This window comes from Aulonocara stuartgranti (genome assembly GCF_965226115.1).
Source record: "Aulonocara stuartgranti genome assembly, chromosome: 15".
Taxonomy (NCBI): Eukaryota; Metazoa; Chordata; class Actinopteri; order Cichliformes; family Cichlidae; genus Aulonocara; species Aulonocara stuartgranti.
Window position 1 is genome coordinate 10,791,250 of NC_138951.1, and position 26,139 is coordinate 10,817,388.

Genomic DNA, 26,139 nt, shown 5'->3' on the forward strand with positions numbered 1-26,139 from the left:
AGCTCCCCTAGAGTAACTGCCTCTCCTGGAATTTCCTCCATGCTCTTGAGACTGTGCTGGGAGACACAGCTAACCTTCTGGCAATGGCAGATATTGATGTGGAGAACCTGGACTTTCTGTGGAACCTCTATAGGCTCCGAGTATAGTCTCATTAGTGGAAAAAACTGTCCGAAAAGATGAGAAGGGAAAAAAGTGCAGCAGCCAAAACAACAGGCATGATGCACCTGAGAAACCTCTATACTGAATCTTGTCTAAATTATGAGCAGGTTCAGATCTCATATCAGCATCAAGGCACCTTCTTACCTCTGCTTGACCTCTGTTCCTTACTTACATGCACCATATATGACCAGTCCTGTGCTGTTTTACTATTTCATCATTACAAAATTCCCCTACAAACCTTCAAAGAACAGCAGGTTCTTGTCTCTGCAGGAACACGCAGACAGTTCTCATGGCAGTGGCAGTGAACTCTCTATCCACTCTCCCATCAATAGACACAGAATTGGAATTCATAGTTTTCCTGATCTAAAATCCACCTTGCCAAATTTGACCTGGAATAGCCTCAATCGACAAAATGTTGCAGCATCTGTCCAACTGTATAAAATCAATATTATGTATTTTGGATCATTTTAAGAGAATATATAAAGTTTTTCAGTTTTTACACGCTTACATACACACGCAGTTAATGTCCCTCCATTTACAAAGGCAGAGGCTTCACGGTGTGATTATTTTACGTGTAGTTGTTTTTTTCCTGTGTAATAATATTCAACATTGCTGTCAATACATTTTTCAAAAAAATACCTCTCTGTGCAAAATGGATTTAAACACATAAACAGCTGTGGGATACTGTTTGTCCGTGATTTGAACCGGGGAACAAATCGTGGCAGGATCAGCCTGATATTCGTATATCTCCAAAATGTCAGGAGTAGTTAGTCATTACAAGAAGTGTTTGTGAACTAAAAATCACGAATGTGGGATGCTGTTTGTCCGTGATTTAAACAGCCCAGCACTGCTCCCGATGAAGGGAAAACCAATTCTGCAGGGGAGACCTACCTCGGCACTTGTGCAGGTGAAACCAAAGGGAAGATATGCTTCACCATATTTTCTAGTCTTTGGCTTAGAATGAAGTTGGTTTGGAAACATATTCAGCTATGCTTCATCTCCTGCTTTGTGTTTCTGTAGGCGCCCGTGCTAGCAGTGTCCAAGCGTTTTGTTTTTTCCCCCCCTTTTCATCCTGTGCCCCCCTGCCAAGGCTCTGCGCCCCCCTAGGGGGGGCACTTTGGGAAGGTCTGGTCTAGGGAGACATACCATTTGGTCATCAAAAACCTTCCCCTACACTCTGAAGACATTTATACAACCTACGTTTTCAGCAAAAAATAACTGTTACATCCCCCAGCCCCTGAGTATGTTCATGCAGTCTTTATTTATTAACTGTAAAGCCACATAGGATCAATAAAACACTGGTTCATATCTATTAAAGACATTTTGAATAACATATTGTATACATCATTTCATGATGTTATGAGCTATGACTAAACTGCTGGTTTGTCGTCGAAACTGACATAAATCCTCTTGTGCAGAAACAAGTGTGTGCGCGTGTGTGTTTGTGTTGGGGCGGGGGGGTTGTACACTAAATTATTTGATGTCTCGCTTAATCTATATTTATGTTCAGCTGCAGTTGAGGAATGTACATTGATGAACTTGCAAGGTTTACGTAAAAGTGGTTGGAACTGTCCCTAATGAGCAAAACACTGTAGTAACAACGTAGTAGGTGCCAAACATCTTACCCAGTCAACTGCAGATGTTGAGAAGTGCAGCTGGGGCCAACATAAACTGTATAGAAAGAACGAGACAGACGACAGAAAGCTCTGGCATCATTTGAGATCATTTCCTTTCTGTTCTCCAGATATAAACTTTAAGCAACCATTTTGTGCTACAGAACATCTGTTTATTGCCATTTTTTATGAAATAATAAAAAAAGTCTCTCTGTTTCTGCTGCCAGCTGGCTCCGTAATCAAAAACATAAAATAAATGAAACCTACTGTAGGTCACGTCTTTGAGTCTGAAGTTTTCTTTACAGGTTTAAAATCAATCCTGACAGGGAAGCTTCACTCAGAGACTTCTCTTACAAATAGGTGGATCTTATCCGTGGTGGTGAAAGACTGAAATAACAATACAGGTCGGGGATTTGACTCCCTATCATGCCACGCATTTTACAAAAAACCCAAAGAGTGTTTACCAAGGAAAACTTTGCATACTGCAAAATATAAACAAAGAAATAAAAAGGAAAAAAAGGAAAGAAAATGTATAATTGTGTATACTTAGTTTTAAAGGCATTCAACTCAGTATGATTTATGTACTGCTGTAGGAATAAAAAACAATCACACCACATACAGATAAGACACATGAATTCTTCACCTTTTAACATGAGAATGTGACACTGCTGAAAATTTAGCATCAAGAAAAAGAGTAAAAAAAAACCCAACCCACACAAAAACACATACATTCAAATTTTTTGACTAATCTGTCCAACACACCCTTGCAATCAAAGGAGCTTGCAAAGAAAAGCGTCTGGACTTCTTTCAGCTACTTGAAGACGTTTCACCTCTCATCCGAGAAGCTTCTTCAGTTCTAAGGTGAAATGGTGGAGAGTCCCAGATATAAACCTAGTGGGAGTATCCCCCCACAGAGGGACAAAAGGACCCCCTGATGATCCTCTAATCGCCTGAGCCAAGGTGTGAAACTGGGCGTGGGTCCCAATCAGCCAGAGTTTCGGGTGAGTTCATTGTGAAACCTGGTCCCACCTTATCATGCGAATTCCTGAGATCAGATGGCCCAGGATGTGAGTGGGCGTTAAGGCGTCTGGGAAGGGATCTCAAAACTGGATTATAGATGGCAGACAGTTGGTGTCGTAAACCACCGCCTCTGTTCAAAGATGGTCGCTCACAGTGGACATAGATGGCTTCTTTCAATCCTCTTTCAAACCATCTGTCCTCTCTGTCCAAAATGTGAACATTGGCATCCTCGAAAGAGTGTCCTTTATCCTTAAGATGCAGATGGACTGCTGAGTCTGACTGGCTGATTGGGACCCACACCCAGTTTCACACCTTGGCTCAGGCGATTAGAGGATCATCAGGGGGTCCTTTTGTCCCCCTGTGGGGGGATACTCCCACTAGGCCCTATAGGGCTTTGGAGTTGACGTCATGCCGCAATGCATTATGGGAGCGCAGCGCCATTTTCGGGGTCTACGAATCAAACCAAACACACTGTGTTGGAACGACGACTACAAGAAAGATGCTTAAAAGCAGCTCAAAAGAGAATGAACTGTATAGAGACCGATTTCATTCAGAGGCGACGCAGCGGTACTTGCAGAAAATAGCGTGCATTGGAAATGTGGACCCGTATGAAATACGGCCGTGGAGTAGAAACCCTGAAGACCAACCGCTACTGACGTAGCCTGACATATTTTCGTACCTTATCTGTGGAATCAGCGCGTACAAGTCGTCATTCAAGCAAAGGTAAGTCAGCTCGAGTACTGCGAGTGAAATGCGTTTGATTTCCTTGCAAACATTCAGATTAGTGCAGCATAAATTCATTCATGAGGGGAAATTACAGTGAGAACATGTGGAGGCTGTTAGGTGGATAACATAGCGAGTTCAGTGCATTGATGTGACATTCTCCTGAAGGATTGTTATTCTTTATGGTTAAAGAAATTGCACTAATTTATTCATATTTATTATAAATAATCCTAATTAAACATCTTGCTTCCATGTTTGTATCTTGTGTCACTAAAAATACAATTTATTTTAATTTTATATATTGATCAATGACCTGCAGAATCTCCTTATCATATTAAGGGATTCATAATTGTCACTTTATGCTTTCTCCATCTCTAAAGTGATGACATCCTTGCATTACCGGTACATACTTTAGGTTCATTTTCTGCAGGCAGATTTACACTATAACATGCAGCGTTCTATAGATGGACACATAAAGAAATGAAAAATTACATGTATGTGCTAACTTTCTAAACACTTTGTTACATTTATGATAAAGTAGACACATTTCACCAAGCATTTCACTACATATCGTACTGTGTATGACTGTGTACGTGACAAATAAAATTTGAATTTGAACATTTACGTCGGCCTTGGCTCATAGTTCTTGTCTTTAAATGAACTTTGTCTGTGTGTGTTTCAGGTGCTGCACTCTCAAAGACTGAATGAACCAGCATTGCAGCCATGGGTCACTGTGAGCATCACAGGGAAGGTTGAAGCCGCCCACTGCACCTGTATGGCCGGAGTCGCAGAGACCTGCAGCCATGTCGCTGCTCTTCTGTTTAATGTAGAAGCAACAGTGTTGATCCGTGGCACAAGGACTGTTACAGATGAACCTGCATACTGGGTTTTGCTGGGTAATATGACCAAGATACAGCCAGAGGTTGGCCATAAGATAGACTTCTCCTCTTCAGCTGCCCAAAAAAAGGCTCTTGATCAAAACCTAAACAGACCATCTGTAGTGACAGGTAAAAGGAGCTGTCCTCAAAACAGAAAAATCCCACCTGCTACTTTGGAGGAGTTGTCACTGCTATTGGATACTTTGCTGGAACACAGTAAAGCTGTGGGTTGTGGGAATGACCCATAATGTTTTATCTAGGGGTCTAGATTTATGCCTGTAGTGCACTGCCGTGTAAATAATTTGCATTTACTGAATATATACTGACTGAGTACCACTGTTCAAAAGTTGAATAAAGAAACAAACTATTTTTTGCCTCTTTTTTTTTTTATTGAAACCACCTTATAGAACATCACATCAGTTACAATGTAGAATCCATGTCATTTATAGTTTACAAATGACAAAATGTTTACACAAAATCATGAGTGTTTACATGACATCACCCACTACTAACATTATTTACTGTATCTTTTGAAAAAATACAGCAATTTTAACAGCACAAGACTTAAGAATATTTAACAGGAGCAGGTTTCATTCTTCCCTGGTTTTATTATCACACTGTTCACCAAAACGCAGCAAACCTTCACCATCTTATCCAGAAGGGTCCCCTCTTCACCCTCACATGGAAGAAGTAATCTGATTGGCAGGGTGGTATGTTTGCAGCAGGTCCCTTGTGTAGCGCTGGAACCCAGTCACGATGTTTCATCCATTTCATAGGCTGGTTTGCTGCAATAATGCCAAATAATTAGCATCTCTATAGATAGAAGGTAGTTCTGCAAAATCACTCAGTAGGATGTTTGTTCTAATTTGCTATGACCTCAGAGCGCATAGAAAATAAAACTAATAGGCTATAAAGAGTGATATGAACATATTTAGAACTTACCGGAATGAAAATGTCTGGAGCACCAACAGATATTTGGAGATGGAAGAGAACTGCACGTCAGCTCGTCTCACAGCTGCTATCCAGGCTAGACGCCTTCGTTTGGTAACATCAATACACGAGCTGCTGAATGAAAAGATAAACCATTTTCAACCTTATTCTCTTGCCGGTCGTGTGATCGAACATTGCAGCCGACCACACAGCAAATACGAACCATGGCTGGTGTGTGTGACTTCGCTCCCTTTTCACTTGCGCTAGACCCCCAAAATGGCGGATCGGGCCAAAATCCTTTCCACGCCCACCCCCCGTGACATCACGCTCCAAAGCCCTATATCTGGGACTCTCCACTATTTGACCTTAGAACTGAAGAAGCTTCTCGGATGAGAGGTGAAACGTCTTCAAGTAACTTAAAGAAGTCCAGACGCTTTTCTTTGCAAGCTCCTTTGACTACGATGACCTGGATGACTGAGAACCTTCACAGACACCCTTGCAATGTAACCTCATTCTGTAGACGTAAGAATGATGGTGACAGTAAAGCCGATCATTTCCACACTTGTATTCATTCTCGATGTGCCAAGCTGTGCAGTGTATTCTCTTTGCTTTTAGAGGGACTTTAAAATTTAGTTCAGAGGCATCGATTGCAACTTTCTGCCTCGGGAACCTCTCCCCAAAAATGTAAACTAACCCTTGACTCTCACATGTCTCGAGCACATATTGTTGAGTTATTTTTGAAGCAGTATTCAGTCTCTCAAAACATGCCGTCATGTTATCCATGACAAAAGAAGCTGCTGAGAAGTGCCAGGACCGCCCATTCATTTATTTTGAATAGGAGGTTATGGAGGCATTGTTGCACTGAATTGTTCTGTCAACAGTGCGACGCTGAGACAATGGCTTCTGTGCAGTGGATTGGGATCTGGAAAACTTGTAGTAGGGTTGAACACTTTTCACTGATCATTATGTTTGAAGAGTTGCTGCAATGTAGAAGGCCCAAGTTCCTGCCGGGTAAGTCCACTGCCATCAGGGAATGCTGTTTCTATGTGTGACAAGCTTCTTCTGCAACATTGTTTAGTTGGATAGTAAACAACAGAGTACATTATTGTGGAAAAGGTCTTGCGTCACCCCTCAGTTCATTATATTTTGCCTCTGAGGAGCCAGAATTTGTTGTAACTTTTCCATTGGTCCTGAGCAATAGTTCTCCAGGTGTTCTGAAGGTCTTTCAAAGGTTTGCTTTGGACATTGGCTGGTTTTTCACTCATTTTCAGTCCATTGTTGTACTTGACCATTTTCAGATGAATGTTTTATTTGTTAATTCATTTAACAGTGACATATCAATCACTTGAGCATCAACTCAAGGGACACCAGTGTTGTGTCCAGAAGACAAATTAGCAAAGAACCAACTTTAAATCTTTATACCTGTATACTCCAGATACTTGCAGCCTGTCATAAAAACACATAATTTGTTCCCATTTCTTTAGTTAAATCTACAAAAAATGATGTTAAAGATAATGATGCCAGGAAAAAATAGTATATGTGTACAAACAAGGTGAATCCCAAAGAGCTATTAGCGGGATAATTGGCATATTTCACCACAATGTGCACTGTGTCCTTCAGATTTGAGGTACCTGGACAAGCAGAAGACAAAGAAAGTATGACTACTGAGAAAACCCCCCAAAACAAAATACAAAACAATCTAAATCTAAAAGATACATCCTTAAGAAACAGGAAGGAATTCGGCAAAACTCAAAATGCATCTGGCCCTTCAGTTGATCATCTACTGTTTACTGAAGCCTCATCATAAAGGGTCTTGGTGGAACGGTGGCTGTCAAGAAACCAAACTTAAGGAAGTAAAAGAATGAAAAGTTACACAAGAAATGTACTGAACAGATAAATCCAAATTTTTTTTAATTCAAATCATCATTCAATGTATGGAGAATGTCAGAAGAGAGGTACAAAAGTAAGAGCCATCAGCCATCTGTAAAACACAGCACAGACTCTGTTATTGTTTGTGGCTGCACTTCAGGCAGTTGTGTTAGAGATCTTGTCAAAATGGATGGAATTATAAATTCAGAAAGGTACCATCAGAGTTTGATCCCACATAAAGCATCATATGAAAGATGTCTGACTGGCAACCTGACTGATCATCTTGACTGAGAACAACATATAAGGTGGCAAACGTCCAAAGAAGACCTTAGAAAGTCCTTCAAATAGCCTGGAGAACCATTTCTGAAGACTAAGAACATTTCAAAATAAAGGTGGTCAATAAATTGCAACCTCATTAGTATCTTCAGGCTTTATTTTCGCCATATATGCTGTTTATTCACTTATAAGTTATTCACTTATAAGTTGCAACAATAAGTTGTTGCATTTATTTGCCATTTTCCAGGCAAAAATAATGAAAAGAGGGATTGCTTAAGATTTTTGCACAGCACAGTACATTCACATAAATGCAGGACTCAAGTTTTCCTAGCAGAACTTTGCATAGTAACAAGGGGATCAGTGACATTCACGTCACCTGTCAGCAGTTTTACTGTTGTGGCTGATCAGTCTATTTAGAATAACTCATGTTTCAACGCTCTCGCCATAAAGTTTTGATTCCTCAAATCCTGCGCGAGCTTCAGCATCAGCCCTAATGCCATAATCCATATACATGATTCATCTTTGATATGTCATTTTCCCGGCAGTAATCCCAAACTGTTTATTAAAGTGTCTATACTGTTTTTAACTCACTATATTCAACATTTTCCTTATAAACGGCTCATTACATTTGGTAGACATTGTACCAGTTGTTTGTCTTAATTTACATCCATCAGTGTACAATGTACAGAACATTCTACAATATTCAATAAAAAGGTTATCAAGGGTCAATGTGTCTTTGGCTAGCGGGCACCTTTGACAAAGGCACGATGTTCATCTGCAATAGAAATCAGGGATTTTTGTGTTTATTCCCTGTCTTTAATCATAGATTTTCATGATTAATTACCCACGGAGAATACAAGTCATTCATCAAAACTGATATTAACCAGTTCATCAGCATCGATGTCCAATAACTTGCACAATCTCCTCAGATCTCCTTCTAACGCATGTTTCTTCTTTTATCCAAAGTGTTTTTACTCGCAGGACTGCAGCTGACTGGATGTTGTGCAATATACGGTTCTACACGACAAAAAGAAAGCAGCCATATGTGAGATTCATTAACTGGTGAATTTGGCATCAAAATTCGCACCAACTGAAGCCAGATTTAAACAAGGGAAAGCATTCACTCTAGCCTTCTGCTGCAGAAGAAAAAGGCCTTCTGAAACTAGGGAGGGTACTTAATCATTAATCAGTTGTATGTGACTCATGTGTCTGGATAAGATGAGATGGTTGCATCAGTTGTGGTGTACCTCAAAATGTAGTAACACAGTCTTGTGATAAGCAGTCTCACAGGCGATACATACGTGAGTTTAACACCTGCTTTCACAGAGAAACTTGTAATGTTTCACCAGCTGTTCTGGAGGAGCCTTCAGCACAAGGGACGGAGTCTTGATCAATCTCGATTCACGTGTGCACACCCACACACTCACAACACCACCTTTTATCAGTGCAACACCACCGTTCCTCTTCCTTCCCATCTTTTTAGATAACTTCCATGGATCCAACTGCTCACTGCCAAAACTTAATAGATGCTGACAGATGAATGTAGGCAAAGCACGCCAATATATATATTAAGATTCATCCGTCCGGAAAAACAAATGAGTGATATAAATAAAATTTAAAACAACATTGTAGCCAAGATAAACACCCTGTCAAATCTTTGCAGAGATAAAAAAAAAAAAAAGAATAAAAATGTAGTGTGGACAGAGGAATGATTCTCTCGAGTATGGACAGCTGCACATCTCATGTCATTTTAGCTAATACTGCCTTCTAGTGGTGCACCATCGTTCCCAGAGACTTACTGAAACCACCAACCTGCACATAAACTTTTTAGTTGTTTCTGCCTTTTTTACAATTTTGTATTTTTCATGCTACAAAACAGCAAACATGTTAAATCTATTTGACCTTTATCCATCAATACAGGCACATCGAATGCTGAGGATTCAACCTGAGCTTCCTTCGTGGCAATGGGGGCTACATTTGCTCCTAGGTGGGAATAATAAACAATAAAACTTTGTACAGTTACTTTGTTTGCAAAGAGAGGAAACTACAATGTGAATATTATTCACATCTATTTATGCCTTTCCCATCCCTTGAGGAAAAAGAGCCAGTGCTCAGAGCTTTTTGAAGTCCTGCAGAGTCCTGGCACGATCGAGAGGTGTGGGGAGTTGAAGCTTGCAAGAAACCTGTTGTGCACTGGGGGACTGGCACATCTGATTACACAGTGTGTCCTGCAGTTTCCACCCTCTGAGGCCCTACTGACAATTCATAGAACTTCAGAGACCCTCCAACCTCCCACAGCTACTGACATGTCAGATAAGTTTAACCAATCTGGGGATACAAAGCTGCAAGAACACGGAATTTATTAAGACTTAAATTTAACCCTTGTAGTACCTTTAAAATTTTAAAAGACAGTTTAACCTCGGGACCCCGAAAGGTCCCAAGGCAACAGGTGATATAGCAATATCATAAATGAATTAATTTTTTCACATCAAATCTTTTCAACAACTTCAGACCTAACCATAGGTATACAGTTTTTCATTAGTTTTTTTTTTTAATTAATATTTGTATATTTCTATGCCCTTATTGTCATAAAGACCCCTGTTTTTTAACTGGAAAAACCTATAATCTGCAATATTTTTCAAAAAATTAGTTGCAAAATAGAATATTTGGCATGAGGTAATTGCAGTCTTGAATAGGTCAATAATTGACAACATTGATTTGGATGCATTATTATTTTTGGAGCAATGAGAGTTTAAAAAAAAAAAGATAACTTTTGCCCTCGGGACCCCACATGATCCCGTTCACAAATGTGTTATAACAATGTCATATATAAATTTCCCCCCCCACTTTATTAACATCAAATCTTTTCAGCAACCTTAGACCTAACCATAGGTATAATGTTTTTTATTCTTTTTTATTAATATTTGTATATTTCTATACCATTATTGTCATATAGGCCCCTGTTTTTTTATTGGAAAAAAACATAATCTGCAATATTTTCCAAAAATTGGTTGCAAAACAAAATATTTGGGATGAGGTTATTACAGTAATAGGTCAGTAATTGATAACAACATTGATTTAGATGCATTATTATTTTTGGATCAATGACACTTTTTTGCAAAAACAAACTGAACTGAGCTGAACAAACTCAACAACAAACTGAACAAAGATGTAATTTACTTTTTATAACATAAAGCACAAAGTGTTTTCAAATGGATTTTGCAGACAGGGGCACCACATCTGCTGCAGTTGTTTATGATCCTTTTGCGCTGTTTGCACGATGCGCACTGCATCCGCTTTTTGGAAGGCGACTCCCACTCCTCCTCCTGCTGCTCTTCCTCCTCTTCCTGCTGCTCTTCCTGCTGCTCTTCCTCTTTCACCTGCTTCTGCTGCTCTTTGCCTTGGGCTTGTAAGACCAGGCTGAGTGCGAACGGTGTTCTAGGCAGGTAGTTTCTCTTCATCATGGTCGGGGCGATAAGGGCTCTGCCAACCTGGTCTATGTACAGACGCCGGATATGTCCCTTTCCTCTGTTCCACTCTGTGTCCACAGCAGTGAAGAGGACAAAAGCGTTGTAGCAGCTTACATCAAGCATGTGATACAGCAGACACATGGGCCACCTACGTGTCCTCCGACGGCAGGAGTAGTTGCCACAAACCTGCAAAATAAAGAGAAATGATCAGATGACATGAATAGATTTATACAACCTCCACTGTAACTATCCAAACTATCATCATCACATTTATGTTATCAGATAACTGATGGGACTCTCAGAGTTATAACAACGAGTAACAGTAAATAATTTGGCAAATAATTGATGTATAATTGTGCTTACCTGATCTAGATGATCCACAGCCCCTTTGCACTTGTTATAGTCCAGGATGATCTGGGGCTTTTTCTTGCCAGAGCTTTCGACTTGTGGCTCACGGTGCTTTGTGCTCAACAGGAGAACATTTCTTGATTTCTTTGGCACGTAGGATACCAAAGCAGCGTTGTGACTAAAAGCAAAGACAGAGGACATTAACTCTCTGTGTTGAATGTTCAGCAGCTGTGGGGGCAGCTCAGGTTTGTTAATCCTCAGAGTGCCCACCAGGGCCATCTTCCTTTTCCTCAATTCCTCTGCAAGAGGAAATGATGTAAAAAAATTGTCCATTGTTACTGTGTGGCCCTTCAGTCCGTCTGTCAAATCAAGCACCACCTGCATTCCTTGACTAACCTGCCTCTTTGCTGATTCAGACCTCCCAGTGTACAACTGCAGCCTCCAGGCATAGGCAGTCTTCACATCGCATAGGGCCCAGATCTTTAGCCCATATTTTGCAGGTTTGAGGCGCATATATTGTTTGAATGAACAGCGGCCCCTAAAAGGGACCAGCTGCTCATCCACACATATGTCCCTCCCTGGATTAAAAAATTTGGGCAGGCGGCTACTCCACTTGCTCCATAAATCCTTTATAGGACCCAATTTATTCTCCCTGCCACCTGAACGGGAAAGACGATCGTCAAATCTTAGGGCCTGATTAATTTGCTGGAATCTTTTTTGTGCCATTGTAGCAGAAAAAAAAACACGTCCTGTCACCCCATCCCACAGGCTTATTGTAGATTCATGTTGAGACCTGTACAGACCAGCCAGGATCAGCAGGCCCATGTAAGCCCGCAGCTCCTCCTCTTCTACGTCCTTCCAATCTTTTATCGACCTCTTCCCCTGCAGGTTGGTAAAATGCTGGATTAGCTGCATAAGGTCCTCCGCAAATAAAAGATCAAAAGCACTCACGGGGCTGCTGATCCTAGCAATTGCGTAAGGGGTTGGTCCTGGGGTTAAAATGGAAGAAGGAAAATATGGCAGGGTCTCCTCGTGTGTGGGACACCACAGGATTTCCCCATTTTTCGATCTCCACTGACTTTTTCGATCTTCCTTCTCCTCCTCAGACGAGCTGCAAGGCTCCTCATTACCTGGCAGAAATTCCTCCCCTTCTTCATTGCTAGTGCTATCTTTTTTGCTTTCGGAAGACTGCAAGACTGCAGCAACATCCTCGTCTGAATTCGATGTGGGCTTCATCGTGCAGAAATGACCAGTGTTGCAAAATCCTCAGTAAGGAAAATCGCTATCGGTGTCCTTTTTTCTCTCTCCAACTGCATTTACAAGAACAATGGAGATCGACAGACCACGTGACTTTCGCGCATTGCATTGTGGGTACGAGTAGCAACAAAAGTTGAAGTTTTAATCCCTACTTGCATTTTCTTTGCCCCCAAAACAGTTATGTACAAAACGAAGGAGAACACGGCAAAGACAAAGACAGACTTGACAAAAAGGCAAAAAAAAAAGTATGAGGAAAAAAATCAAAGGAGTGAAAGGGTTAGACCTGTGGACTGCCATAATGAATTAATTAAATACACCATTAAATAATTAATTAAATGTGGCAATAATTAATTAAAATCGGAAATAATCAATTACATAAATATTTACGACACATGTAATTAATTAATCATTGACATATTTAATTAATTATTGCCACATTTAAATAATTATATAATTAATTCATTTTGGCACAGTTGACTCCTATGAAACGCCAGGACTGCCATAATGAATTAATTAAATACATCATTAAATAATTAATTAAATGTGGCAATTAGTTAAAATCGGAAATAATTAATTACATAAATATTTACGACACATGTAATTAATTAATTAATTATTGCACATTGGAGTTTTGCCTACATCCGGTGATGAGAGTGCTCATTTCATCCTAAACCTATTTTTCATGCCATTAGGTATTCAAGGGAAAAGCATTATAACATGTCAGGATCACAGTATATTTGAAATATATGATTATAATAGAACTCAATGGGCACAAAAAAGGTACGAGAGCAAACAGTGTTGGCATATATGCCAATATCCTTTTCTATACACCAGTCTTTCTCAAACTGTGGTACACGTACCACTTGTGGTGCTTGGGCTCTTCTGGTGGGAAAGGCATTAATAGTCCAATTTCTTTCTTAAGATTAAATGATATACCATTGTGGAGGTATGCAAAGGCGACACGAGTCACACTGATGATAAAAACACAGCCCTTTTCCACGGTGCCCTGATCCTAGCCTCCATCAATGAGGCCCCTGGGAGAATCAGTGGGGGCGTGGGAGATGCTGCTGGTGAGTCAGGAACTATTGTCTGAATGCTGAAGCTCCTGGTAGTCAGGAGAATTCAATCTGCTTTTTCTGCGGGTGAGTGGTAACCCTTTGCGGCCAGCAGCAGGGAGTTGGTGAGACCAGCTCCCTGCTGCTGTCGGAGAAAGACGTGAGAAATCCGCTCTCATCTGTTCCTAACAAGGAGTGTGCTCTCCATGAGCTCGAGAGCGGTACCATCACCCAGGCCGTAAAGGGAGTAGCACCGCAGCAGCAGCGCCTTGAGAGCGGTGTATTTTCCATGTAATCGCATGCTAAACAGACAGAACTTCAGTCAGGAGAAGAACTGCAATATAAGGTTAGTCATTAATATACTGCTGCATGGGCTGGGTTGTAGTTACATCGTAAGGTTTTAAAAACTGAGCTTTAAAATGAATAGTGATGATAAAAACCGTGAGAGGCCGACAGTGATCATTGAATTATTTAGGGGCTTGTTCAGATTAAATAGAACAAGATACAAAGTGTTACAACATGTTAAAAACACAACAGCTTTAATAAATGCAGAGTAGTTTGGACCCGGAAGCAGGTTTCAATCAGGTCATTAGTTAAAGATTTGATATCCCACCTGCTGTGAATGTTTTAATGTAGTACAGTTGTTATTATTATTATCACTTGTCACATCCTGTTTATGACAGTTAAAATAAATAGCATTTATATAAGAAATAAAATTGTCTGTGTAAACTGTATGTGGCCTATACTACTGTACTTTAATGTTGGTCATAAGGGTGGTACTTCAAGAGCCATTTATTTTACGAGGTGGTACTCATTGTGAAAAGTTTGAGAACCACTGCTACACACCACACTATAGAGGGGATCATTAAATTTTAAAAATAATCCTAAAAAACACACCCTGGCCAAGTTTCATGCAACTAGTGATGCAAATGACTGATATATTGATAATCAAAAAATGAGCAAAATGAACATTTAGGGTAACAGACACCTGGACAATTAAAACGATAGTCTTTTTGAGGGGAGGGGGTGCATTTTAACATGCTTTCACACGTTAAATACAAAACACTAAGTGTCCTTGGTCTTCAGAAATGTCATAGTGTACACAGGTTTTTAACAGTCACAGCCAAAAAACAAAAAAGACACCCATTCCTCAAATTAACCGACATCAATGAAAAAATCCTTTTTAAGTCATACGATGGAACTGACTTTCCATTTCCAAAATTCGGGATTAGCAAATCCGAGTGTCCAAATTCCTCCAAATGAAGCCCATTTATGGACATGCAGAGACGGATCAGTCATTCTTCTCTCTCTTCTCTCTGCGGGCCTTTCTCTTCAGCTGAAGGGTCTTCAGCTCAGTCATAGTGGAAAAGGTCCTGTACACCCACACCATCTGTCAAAGTATATTGTAGAGGGAGAGTTTGATTTTTTTTTTTCTTTAAAAAAAAAAAAATCATATATGCCGAGAACAAGTGCCAAACATACCACGATGATGACAGCATTAAGAAGAAGAGGAATCGAGAAAACCAAAGATATGAACATGCCCTTGGAATCAAAGTACTGGAAGTTTGAAAAGGACCTGCAAGAAACAGTGAAGCTTAAGAACATTTTCTTGGCTTTGACATATCGCCTGTAATATTTAGCGCAACAGTAGTAAAAGAAAATATGGGTGATCAATGGTGTTACCTCCAGTTTCTGGCAGCCAGCTCATTTAGATATTCAGCACTATAAACCAGGCCAACTGTAAAGAGAGGGGATATCAGTCACAGGTTACACATGTAAATGGTAAATAAATGGTAAATGGCCTGTATTTATATAGCACTTTTACTAGTCCCTAAGGACCCCAAAGCGCTTTACATATCCAGTCATCCACCCATTCACACATACATTCACACACTGGTGATGGTAAGCTACATTGTAGCCACAGCCACCCTGGGGCGCACTGACAGAGGCGAGGCTGCCGGACACTGGCGCCACCGGGCCCTCTGACCACCACCAGTAGGCAACGGGTGAAGTGTCTTGCCCAAGGACACAACGACCAAGACTGTCCAAGCCGGGTACTACATGTACTACATGTAAACATCAAGTCATTTACATTTAAAAACAGCTGAAAAAAACGTGTAAAAGGTATAGCAGATTTACTAATAATGATGAAGTTAACTGGTAGCTTTGAGATTTATCAGTATTAATTAGGCTTAAAGTTAAGAAGCATTACGCTTTTTAACTGTAACTATTTTACATCATCACTATGAGCCAGTAAATATGTTTTCTGAGATTTCAAGGTCAAAAATGAGGGGTTGGGGTTTGTTTCTGCAGTTTATCCATGAGAAAGTGTTCAAAAAATGTCATTTTTCAGACATAGTTTTGAGAGGCATTTGTAGACGGTGATAGTTAAGATAACAAACACTGGAAATGTTGGAAAGTCTGGTTCCTGATTGCATCATTGCTTGGCTGGTTTTGTGCGCAGCAGGGATTCTTACTCTGCATCAAATGGTCCCATTTTCCCTACTGTGAGGTCTTCTTCTGACTTTGGTGCTTTCACGTGTTTTAGGTTGACATGGAAAAAAATTACGCTTCTCAGAGTGTTTCAGCAACACACTGGTAGGTTTTTTGTGTGCTTAAAGCTTTACTTAACATGTTAGCACTACTGCTAATGAGTGCATTTTGTAATGAATCCAGGTCAGTCTATATAAAGAGCAGTTAACAGTTTCTAATACTATCATCATCATCATGCCACATACATCAGGGATGTCAAATTCATTTCGAATTGTGGGCCAAATACACCCCATTTTGGTTGTAAGTGGGGCAGACCAGTGAAACTCCTCTTTCTGTCAGTGTAAAGACATTTGGAGATAATTTAATATAAAAGAGAAGTGCAATTTTAGTAAGGCATTTCACTTTTTCTACTTGAGAAAGAAATGCTGTTTTGGGCTTAAACTGTAATAAATAAATGTGTAAAATAACAGAAAGAGTTCTGTTAGCTCATTGTGCTGACTGTGATGTGATTATAAAGCAGATCAGCAGATTTGTACGGAGTCCCTCTGATGACATGGTGCAAAAAATAAATAAATTGTGACCACAAAATACTGTTTCGAGGGCATGAAATAGGTATAACGTGCGCACGAAATGCTAATTTGTGGGCACGAAACACTTGACTGATAACCGTGATCCTTCCCAGGCCCTTGCAGTTGGTTGACAATAAAATCTATCCCGGCGTCCAGGTCGTACTTACGTCCGTAAATCAACTGGGCTCTCAATATCCTGTTTAAATGTCTCTCCGTAATAATGGTTCGTTGCATTGCCAGGCTTTGCATTTGTAGCTCATTCGCAGCCTAAAATAAAACTCAATCATACTGTCTCTGTCCATGGTGTATAGGTTTAGCCTACTCCTATGCTTATGTCTCTACGCAGCTGTCCAGGAATTGTATCAATATGATGTGCACATGTTATCTATTTTGTTGCCACAAATGCGTAATTCGTTGCCACGTTATACCCAATTCGTGCCCACAAATTAGCATTTCGTGCGCACGTTATACCTATTTCGTGCCCTTGAAATAGTATTTCGTGGCCACAAATAAGTATTTCGAGGGCACGAAGTAGTATTTTGTGGCCACAATTTTTTTTTTTTTTTGGGCCATGTCATCAGAGGGGCTCCGTAGATTTGAATTGAATTGAGATAGTTTAAAAAAACAGGAACTTATTGTAATTTCACTGTTTATCTGTTACTTTCATCCTACTTTATTCTATTTTATCCACACATTTGTATGGTAGATACAAAGAACCAGGCCTTTTAAGTCATTTACATCTTATTTTCAATGCTTAGAATTAAAAGCTCCCATTATTGATAATAATGTGCGGGTTAAAGTGTCTGACCTGTAGCAAAATGTTGAAAGTCATACCCTTCCCTCTTTTAGCGACCGTGTAAATGTGTGGTTTTAAATCGTGCTTGATGACATCAATAATTGAGCAGTAATTCAGGTAGTTAGGTTTATGAGTTAATGGCAGGTCAATAGTAACAATTAACAGAAAACACATGTATAAAAATCAATGTAAATATCAGCCGATGATATGAGCCGTACCACATATAGGATGGGGTCATTGCTGTCCTGTTTGACGATGCCTTTCAATGGCCTTCATGTTTCCCAGACAATACAACTGAGAACCTCTGGATGTTACAAATTGTTGTATTTACTGTAAGATAATGCTACAGATTGTCCAGGAGCCAAAGGCACAGTCCCCAATCTCATCAGGAGCATGCCCAGGCATGGTCAGGGATGCACAGAAGCACCACTCAGGCACATTATGAAGGAAGTTGCATCAACCTTTGATTTCAATTTTTAACTTTCATATTTGGTGTGATTTAGAATTCCGCTCTCAAATAGTGGATTGTTTTAGTTCCCACTTACTAGGAATAAAAATTGAGAAACGGAGAACTTGAGAGCTGGTTCCAATTTTTCCAATTCATCAGAATCATACAACACTGAGTTTATCAACTCCTTTATCATTGCTTGCAGGTGCTGGAAATGCAAACTGACTGCAAATCAGTAACATCATACAAGCACATTTGGTGTTGCCATAAAATGGGAGAGATTTGGGAGGTGAGAAGCGGTCCAAAGACTTGCTTAATTTGACAGTAACAGCTAGCTTTAATGTCTGCATCGATTATTGCATGATTAACATGATTATTTCAAGTAGGGAGTGGAAACACCAGCAACATTCTGAGACATCTTTCTACACAACATGAGATCCACTTATCTGATCTTACGCCATACATTTCTCGGCCAAGCAGCTCATATGTTACTGACGCCAAATTATAATAAAATCAAAGGCACATTTTACTTGCCTAAGAAAGCCTAAACGGGAATGAATGTCATACAAATATTCTCTATTTTCCCATTGTTAATGTTAATTGAGAGACTGATGCTACAGCTAACAATAGGCAGTAAGCTTGTTTGGGATTTAAAATAATAAGACAGCTGGGTATATATAGATCTGGGTAAAAAAAAAACGATAAAGATGGACCAATAATGGCATAATGGACGCTTGTCTAAAGTTGTTTTTAATAAATTACAGAGCGTATATCAGTATAGACTTTTAACGTGATTATCAAGTTTCCTTCTTCTTTTTGAACAGTGTAGTTTGTTTTGTGACACGTACCTACGAGCAGGAAGTGGCAGATCTGAGCTCTGTAATACTTGCAGGTGAGCAAAGTCAGGAACAAGCACACAGCATGAAACACCAGCAGACCGATAAGCCAGGGCTCGGACCACTGCACCTGCATACCAAGACAGAGACACACATACACAACCGTTAATGGAGCTGCCAAACTTGAATTAAACTGAAAGAGACTCCTGTTAGCTGTAATAGCTGAAGCGTAGTTTGCTAGTCTCCGCTGGAATCGAGGAAACAAAATTGAGCTTACCGACATGAAGAAAGTCCATAACGACGTTATTCTTAAATTGCTGAATCCGTCGATGGGGATACTGCTAATATTGTCTGCTTTATTGACCGTCATCTTCTAAAAATATTAATTCTCCTGTGTGTAAACACCAGCACACTGCGGAAGTGACACGTTAAGTCGCAGCCGTTTGACGTCACAGGACGATTAGTTTCTACCAATACTGTAGAAAACAGTCGTCGTAGTAAAATATAATAAAAACTGAATTAGAATAAGATTGCTAGGCAAAAAAAAATAAGACTGGGAAAAATAAGTTGAAACGTCATGATTTTTAGTTACCGAATTCGACATTTCGAGCTACAACCTGAAATGTTGTATTACCAAAGGAAGAAAGGTTGGGAAAAGAATCCATGGGTACATAATGACATGTGAAACATTAAAATACTCAAAATCGCATATTTTTTCGGTCTAAGATTGTTTTTCATTCATTTTAATTTTATTGATTGATTGTCTTTGTTACACTTTTTCGTTCTGCGTACTCAGCACAAATAGGGTGTCATCAGGTAAATTGGGGCATCAGGTAAAATGAGCCGTTTAAGGTTTAAGTCTCCTAGCTCTTTAATTTTTTACAGGCAATGGCCGTAAAGAATTTTCAAATTGCTGGCAGAACTGTACTTTAACAAAACAAAACAATTGATTTGATTGCTCTATAGTTGCTGTTGTGGGTGGGGAAATGCTTCACATCCAGCTTGGTGAAAAGAACTGAGGGGTGAGTGTTCTGGTTGACAAATCTTTCTTGAAAATGATACGGTTGATTTAAAAAAAGGAAAGAAAATATACATTGATTAAAAAAACGGGCTAATACTTCATTTTGTGATCGTTTCCACCAGATAGCAAGCATCTTCTTTCTTTAGCTATCTTTTTTAAAATAAAAATACATTTTTTATGGGCAGCTCAATTTACCTTAAGGAATTGTGGTACATTGAGTCACCCTTTTCAGCTTAAATGAGCCTCCTTCAGCATTGAAATTTGATGGTTCCTTTTATCAAAAAAAAACAGTAAATATATCAATACATGTCAAATCATATACTAGATACATTTTAACATCTCCTTTCTAATTGTGCAGATCTAAAGTTTGTGGGTGCTTTAGCCTTGATGTAGTATGCATTGTGAGCAATGCACACTTAGATGCACACACACACACACACACAGGAAAAGATGAACTAGCCATGACCAGTTCTCCTCAACCAAGGTGCTTGGAGTGGTTGGGCAACCATGTGTGGAGGTCTGTGCAGGTGAGAAAGGTGAAACTACCACTTGCTTTCTTAACAGCCTTCAACGCGGAAGGTGTTTTCAGTTAAAACATGATTATCTTCAAAGGGAAATGACTACGATGTGAGTGGCTCCAACATTGCCCCGAGAATGTTACTGTTCAGGTCTTAGTTAATAGCAGGATAAATGCTGATCTCTTCTTGGAATGGGGTCAGTTGTTTGTTCAGTCATTACCTCAGGATGACGCCAGACCCATCTTGCTACTAATCTGACAGGCAGCACAAAAGCTATTAAAGTCTGAGTTTTTCTCAGTTTTCTGCCCAGCATGCAGAAAGGCTGCCACTGTTGAAAATGCACAGGCAGGGTTCAGAGGGACAGGAATGTTCCCCTTAAACAAACACATCCTCCAAGAAAGTGCTCTTGCTCCCAGTAAAACAACCGAGAGACCCCTTCCACTTACTTCCCCTTCCCCTTTCAGCAAACCCCCAGACATCACAAGCACCACCAGGCAAAACTCAGACAACACTAGCCACTGCCCAGCCGACCCTAGAATCCATCAGCCCCATTCATCACCCTGCAGTGGTATCCGAGGTGCCCCTAATCTTTACATTCTTGGATGCCGAGGCGGTAGGATCTGAAGAAATAACAGTCAACTTTGAATGTGTTCCTGAGGAAGAGATGGTCTTTAACCTGTTCATACCTCAACTTGTGTTACATTCAGTGATCTGTGTTCCCTGCCAAAATGACAGGACTGTCAGGAAGAGAGCTAAGCCTCCATCATGTAGACTACATTTCCACCAAGGCACTGAAATCTAAAAAGAAAGAAAAGACCAGAAGAAGCAAAGGCACAAAGAAGAATGACATGTCCTTCAAAGCATGTAACGCAGTCTATTGAGACAAAAGTGACCCAGAGGCCACTGAGGAGTGGAGTAGCTGTGGGAAATGCAGCGCCTGAGTCCATGAGACTTGTGGAGAAGAAAACGGTATCTGGGCTGATGGTGGATTCTTCTGTAAAGTCTCTAAGAATTTGTCTTTTTAAAAATAGAACATACAGTTGTTATGAAAATGTTCTAATAATTAATTAATTCTAGTTGTTTTTTAGTAAAATGGTAAATGGCCTGTATTTGTATAGCGCTTTACTAGTCCCTAAGGACCCCAAAGCGCTTTACACATCCAGTCATCCACCCATTCACACACACATTCACACACTGGTGATGGCAAGCTACATAGTAGCCACAGCCACCCTGGGGAGCACTGACAGAGGCGAGGCTGCCGGACACTGGCACCACCGGGCCCTCTGACCACCACCAGTAGGCAACGGGTGAAGTGTCTTGCCCAAGGACACAACGACCGAGACTGTCCAAGCCGGGGCTCGAACCAGCAAACTTCCGATTACAAGGCAAACTCCCAAACTGCCAAAGTTGTTATTCATGAATTATTAAATCAACACGTGAATGTGTTATGTTTGTTAAAATGAGTTCACTCTAATAATAGTAGTAATAATAATAAAAACGTCAATTTCTCTTCAGATGCATTCCTAGTAATGCTTTATTTTAATCAAAAGTACAAACATCATGAATAATTAATAATTTACAAATGATCAAATCTACACACATCTTTAAAAATATCTTAAAAGTCAGAATATTTTGTTCCAAGCAGAGAATTCTTCAAATCTTGGGCGTCACATTACAGTATTTACAGCAAAGTTATATTTTTGTTTTTTAATTTATATTAGTTTATTTAATTTGTTGTTGTTTTTTTAAAATTGTATCTTATTTAGTTAGCTTTCTGTTTTTGTAAAGGCTTTTGACCGTAAAAGTCATGTAGCCGCCCACCACCCACCAAAACACCCAAAATGAAAAACCTCCTCATACTTGTGTTCTCAAATTTGCAAAAAAGATTTTAACTATTAAAACTATTACTACTAGTTTTGAAAGTAAAAAAAATATTTATTTTGTTAGTTTTCATTTTTGGTTTCAGTCTTATTTCATTTTGTGTTTGTTAAGTTTAGTTTCACAGCAGAATTTGTACACCAAAAAGCACCTAAGTTGTGCCACCCAGAAAAGGACTGGGCCGGTTCCTTTCTGTTTACTTGCTCTTCCAGTATTACTGATAATCACCTCCTTGTTGAGTCTTTCCTGCTTGCAAATCCCTTAAAGAGGTCTCTGGCTTGACTCACCTCACCTGCAGCTACGGTGAATATTCCTGTTATTGCTGCCCTGCTATAGTTTCCACATGCCCACATAATCCCTTTGAACACATGCAAACACTTGATTTAAAAACAAGTGTTTTCAGTATTTAACCTAATACTTAATAAGATTTTATGATGTTACATATTTCTGCAAATATGACCATGCAGTAGATCTTGTAAGATCTGCAAAAGCAGGGAATTTGAAAATGTAATCTGAATTGCACAATCATTATTCACATTTTTAAAGTCTTTGGTAAGAGTCTGCGAGTTACTGGTATATATAGTATGAAAACAAAGTGGAGGAGATCGACAGAGCTCGAATCAGGTCCTGTTCCTGCTCGGGTGAAAGTCAGGGACAAAAGTAGCAGCCACCGTGATGGGAGTGGAGTATCCGAGAGCAAAGCTGTAGAGACCAAGCATCAAACACTTCCATGTGGAACGCAGCGCCTTGCCGACATTCTGAAAGATAAATTGGAAAAATGACTTAATAAATCCACCTATCATTGACCACATTTTTATGATCTATAAATCGACTAATCCACTCATTCAGAGAAGGCAAGAAAGAAAAGAAACAAGCAGCGGTAACAAATGTGATTGTTTCCACACAGGTCATAATCATTTTTACTTTCGCAGTATTCAGACGCTGCATCAGTTCTCAGAGATTCTTCAAAACGCAGGTGAAAATAACAGAAAATCGAAGTTAGGACATAATTTAAGTGTGCGTGCTTTAGAACAATGGCGCAGCAGGAAGAGTGGCACACTATGAGCACAATCCTCTTCTGTACTCTCTGGACAGGAAAGAGATAACTGGCTGCAGAGGATGCAGGAAGTCAGAAGTTTTACTGGGGAATGCAACAGTCTGCAATTTAAATTAATCAGTAACAAAACCACAACACACTAAAATCTGAGCACCCTTTTATTTATGATTTATTTACCTGGCCTACATTAATGTTTACAAGAAAGACAGAGCTCACGTTCCATTTCCTTATAAATCACACGTGAGCACTGGTTAAAAAGCAACTTGTTCTTTCCAAAAGGAGCCACAAGCCTTTGCTGTGTTTCCTGCCTCTAGATTTCCAGCTGGGGTTTGTTTTGTCTCATGGTCTAGTGGTTTATACATTTGCCTAACAAACAAAAGGTCCCCAGTTTGTTCCTGGGAGGAGACACAAATCTCTTTAGGCCTTTTGCCATGCAGAGCTAAGAAGAAATTCAAGTTATCATCTTGAAATTTCAACTTGTTGACACAGAATTCTGAGTAAATTGAAATTTTGAGATAATAAACCCGAATATTTGACTTATGGATGGCAATTTTTTCAGTAGTGAAAAAAGCTTCCATAGAGGAAGGACATCCGGTGTACAACTCTTCCAAATCAAACATGGGGATCTACCCACTGTGGCGACCCCTTGTGAATAAGGAAGTAGCCAGAAGTATCTTTATGGGAAATAATTATGATAATGATTATGATAAACAATTCAATAATTGTAGAAAGTAATGATAAACATTAAAAAACAAATGAAGAAAGTGGGGCGCATGCTGTGAGGATGAGAGACTTAATAATTTCAGGACAATTTATAGAAGCGATCTTGGCCATTTTGGTCATTTAAATTTGAATCATCAGCTTGCAAAAGATTTATTAGCCCTTTGTTCAATAAACAGCAGGATGTCTGTGTCACGGTTCTGGGTCCGTTGGACCCAGTATTTTGAGTTTATTATGTTTTGGTGTAATTTTGCATCATGGATTGTTTTCTTGTTCTCTTGTGGTTGTGATGATTATTATTATTATTAGAGTTTCATGTTTCTGTTATCCATGTTTTAGGAATTGTGGTTTCATGTATAGTTCAGTTCCATGTGTCCTTTTCTGTCTCTCTGTGTTGAGTCCGTGTCTCTGAGTTGTGATTCATGTTTCCTGTTTTATTGTGAAAGTCTGTCTTATGTTAGTGTGTGCAGCTTTGTTTCCCCCGTCTCGTTAGCCCTGATCTCCCCCAGCTGTGTCTCCCTTCTGTGGCCCATTCCCCCATTACTACCCTGTGTATTTAAGCCCTGTGTTTTCCCATGCTCGGTGTCGCGTCGTACCCTCAGACCCTGCCTGTGTGTTCCTGCTTGGTTTCATGGTTTGGTTTTTGTTTCATGCCAGCAATAAAAGCTGTGGTTTTAGTTACATTTCGTCCTGCATTTGGATCCACATTTCCACCTGCCCACGCACAGAGCCCTGACAGACTGAATCATTAGTTTAAGGCTCATTGATCACATATTTTTTTAAGTGAAAAAAAGATGGAGGCAGAGATTATTTTCAACTTACCCAAACCAGAACTACAAGAAAAGACAAAAGTTTGAACAGTGTAAGTTTTCTCTTGAGTTCACCACATCATTATATTTTAATGTTACTTAAAAGAAGAAATGACTCCCCATTAATAAAGAATTTGGGAATTTGCTCTTTGGAAGTTGATTCATGGACTCTTATGTTTTGAGTTTGTTTGTTTGTGCGTGTGCACATGTTATGTTCAGGTCATGAGATAAGGTTGTTGTAAAATTGTTGCTTTCCTATCACTCACGTGGTATGGTTATAAACCTCTCTGCTTAGTAAACTGACTGTAGATGTGCACAGGGTTAAATACAGACATGCACTTGAACTGAGAATGCGAATGCTGAGGAGTTTGAGTGCAGGCTGCCTTCATACAGGAAGTGGGAAACTCCTTTGAACAGCATGTCCTGAGCTCTATTGTGTTAGCCTGAACTGTTGTCCACCTCGGTGCACGTTTCGCCACACGGCTGACACATATGAAGCTATAAAAGATCTCTAGAGAGAATAATCTCTGATAACCCAGAAATTAGTCCTATTTGCCAAAGGAAAGGCCTCTAAAATATGTGCGTCATCATATCAGCCTTTAATCTTACCTATGATAAAAAGCTTGTTGTGATTATTTACGTTGGAGCATCTTAATCTCAAGATACTTTACACAGTAATGCTGAGAACTGTTTTATTAAGAGTTGTTTAAACCTTGATCAAATAAATTAAAATAATTTGATTGCAGCTGATTGATTTCATACTGAAAGCATTTCAACTTACCCACACTGACTCTATGAAGAAGAAAAAAATTTGGAGAAAAACTGTCATTAGGCTGGATACACACAATGAATTTGCAACTTTAAACTTGGATTTGGAAAATTGCACTGTTAGAAAAAAAATGTGTAAAAATAAAAATACACAAACCTTCTTGACTTTTTTGTAGTTTTCCTTCTTCTTTTTCTTCTTCTCTTCTTTTGCCTTGGCTTTCGCCTCATCATCCACCAGTGGCTCGTACCTCTCTGGCAGGAAGGCGAAAAGTGTTTCTCTGTGGCACTTCTCGTGTTGCCTGTTGCTGTCAGCTGTTTGCTGCCCGTCGTTGGACAAAGATGGATCCAGCAGCTCTGGGTGATCAACGCAGTCCACATGCCGCTCATACTTTGCTGCACTTCTGCTGGGACTCTTGCCTGATGCTGTTGCAGGTGAATCTCTCTGAAACAGCCTGGATGGAAGAGACTTGGGCTTCATGTTTACCCGATTGTTGCAGTTCTCTGAGATGTAAGGAGGGGGGAAGAAAGGCACCAGATTCCTCAGGAGGTCAGGTTTGTTGTCAGCAGACGTTATGTGCATGAGTGGAAGTGCATTCCACTGGACCGCCTTGTGTGCTGGGATCTGGCT

General features: G+C 39.8%; 3 protein-coding genes across 3 annotated transcripts; all 3 read right to left on the reverse strand.

The window, feature by feature from the left end:
- Positions 1-10,638: 10,638 nt before the first annotated feature.
- On the reverse strand, positions 10,639-14,010 carry LOC309689007 (piggyBac transposable element-derived protein 4-like). Its single transcript, XM_082505128.1, has 2 exons — positions 11,302-14,010; positions 10,639-11,124 (listed from the first exon to the last, which is right to left on the reverse strand). Exons 1-2 carry the CDS (start codon positions 12,520-12,522, stop codon positions 10,645-10,647), a joined length of 1,701 nt encoding a protein of 566 aa, XP_082361254.1. The 5' UTR covers positions 12,523-14,010; the 3' UTR covers positions 10,639-10,644.
- A 110-nt stretch (positions 14,011-14,120) lies between these two features.
- tmem18 (transmembrane protein 18) lies at positions 14,121-19,189 on the reverse strand. The gene is made up of 5 exons (XM_082505129.1): positions 19,018-19,189; positions 18,753-18,870; positions 15,282-15,336; positions 15,081-15,174; positions 14,121-14,988 (listed from the first exon to the last, which is right to left on the reverse strand). Exons 1-5 carry the CDS (start codon positions 19,108-19,110, stop codon positions 14,890-14,892), a joined length of 459 nt encoding a protein of 152 aa, XP_082361255.1. The 5' UTR covers positions 19,111-19,189; the 3' UTR covers positions 14,121-14,889.
- Positions 19,190-21,795: 2,606 nt separating this feature from the next.
- LOC309689573 (required for drug-induced death protein 1-like) lies at positions 21,796-26,106 on the reverse strand. The gene is made up of 2 exons (XM_082506106.1): positions 25,669-26,106; positions 21,796-22,915 (listed from the first exon to the last, which is right to left on the reverse strand). Exons 1-2 carry the CDS (start codon positions 26,089-26,091, stop codon positions 22,778-22,780), a joined length of 561 nt encoding a protein of 186 aa, XP_082362232.1. The 5' UTR covers positions 26,092-26,106; the 3' UTR covers positions 21,796-22,777.
- Between the last annotated feature and the right edge of the window lie 33 nt (positions 26,107-26,139).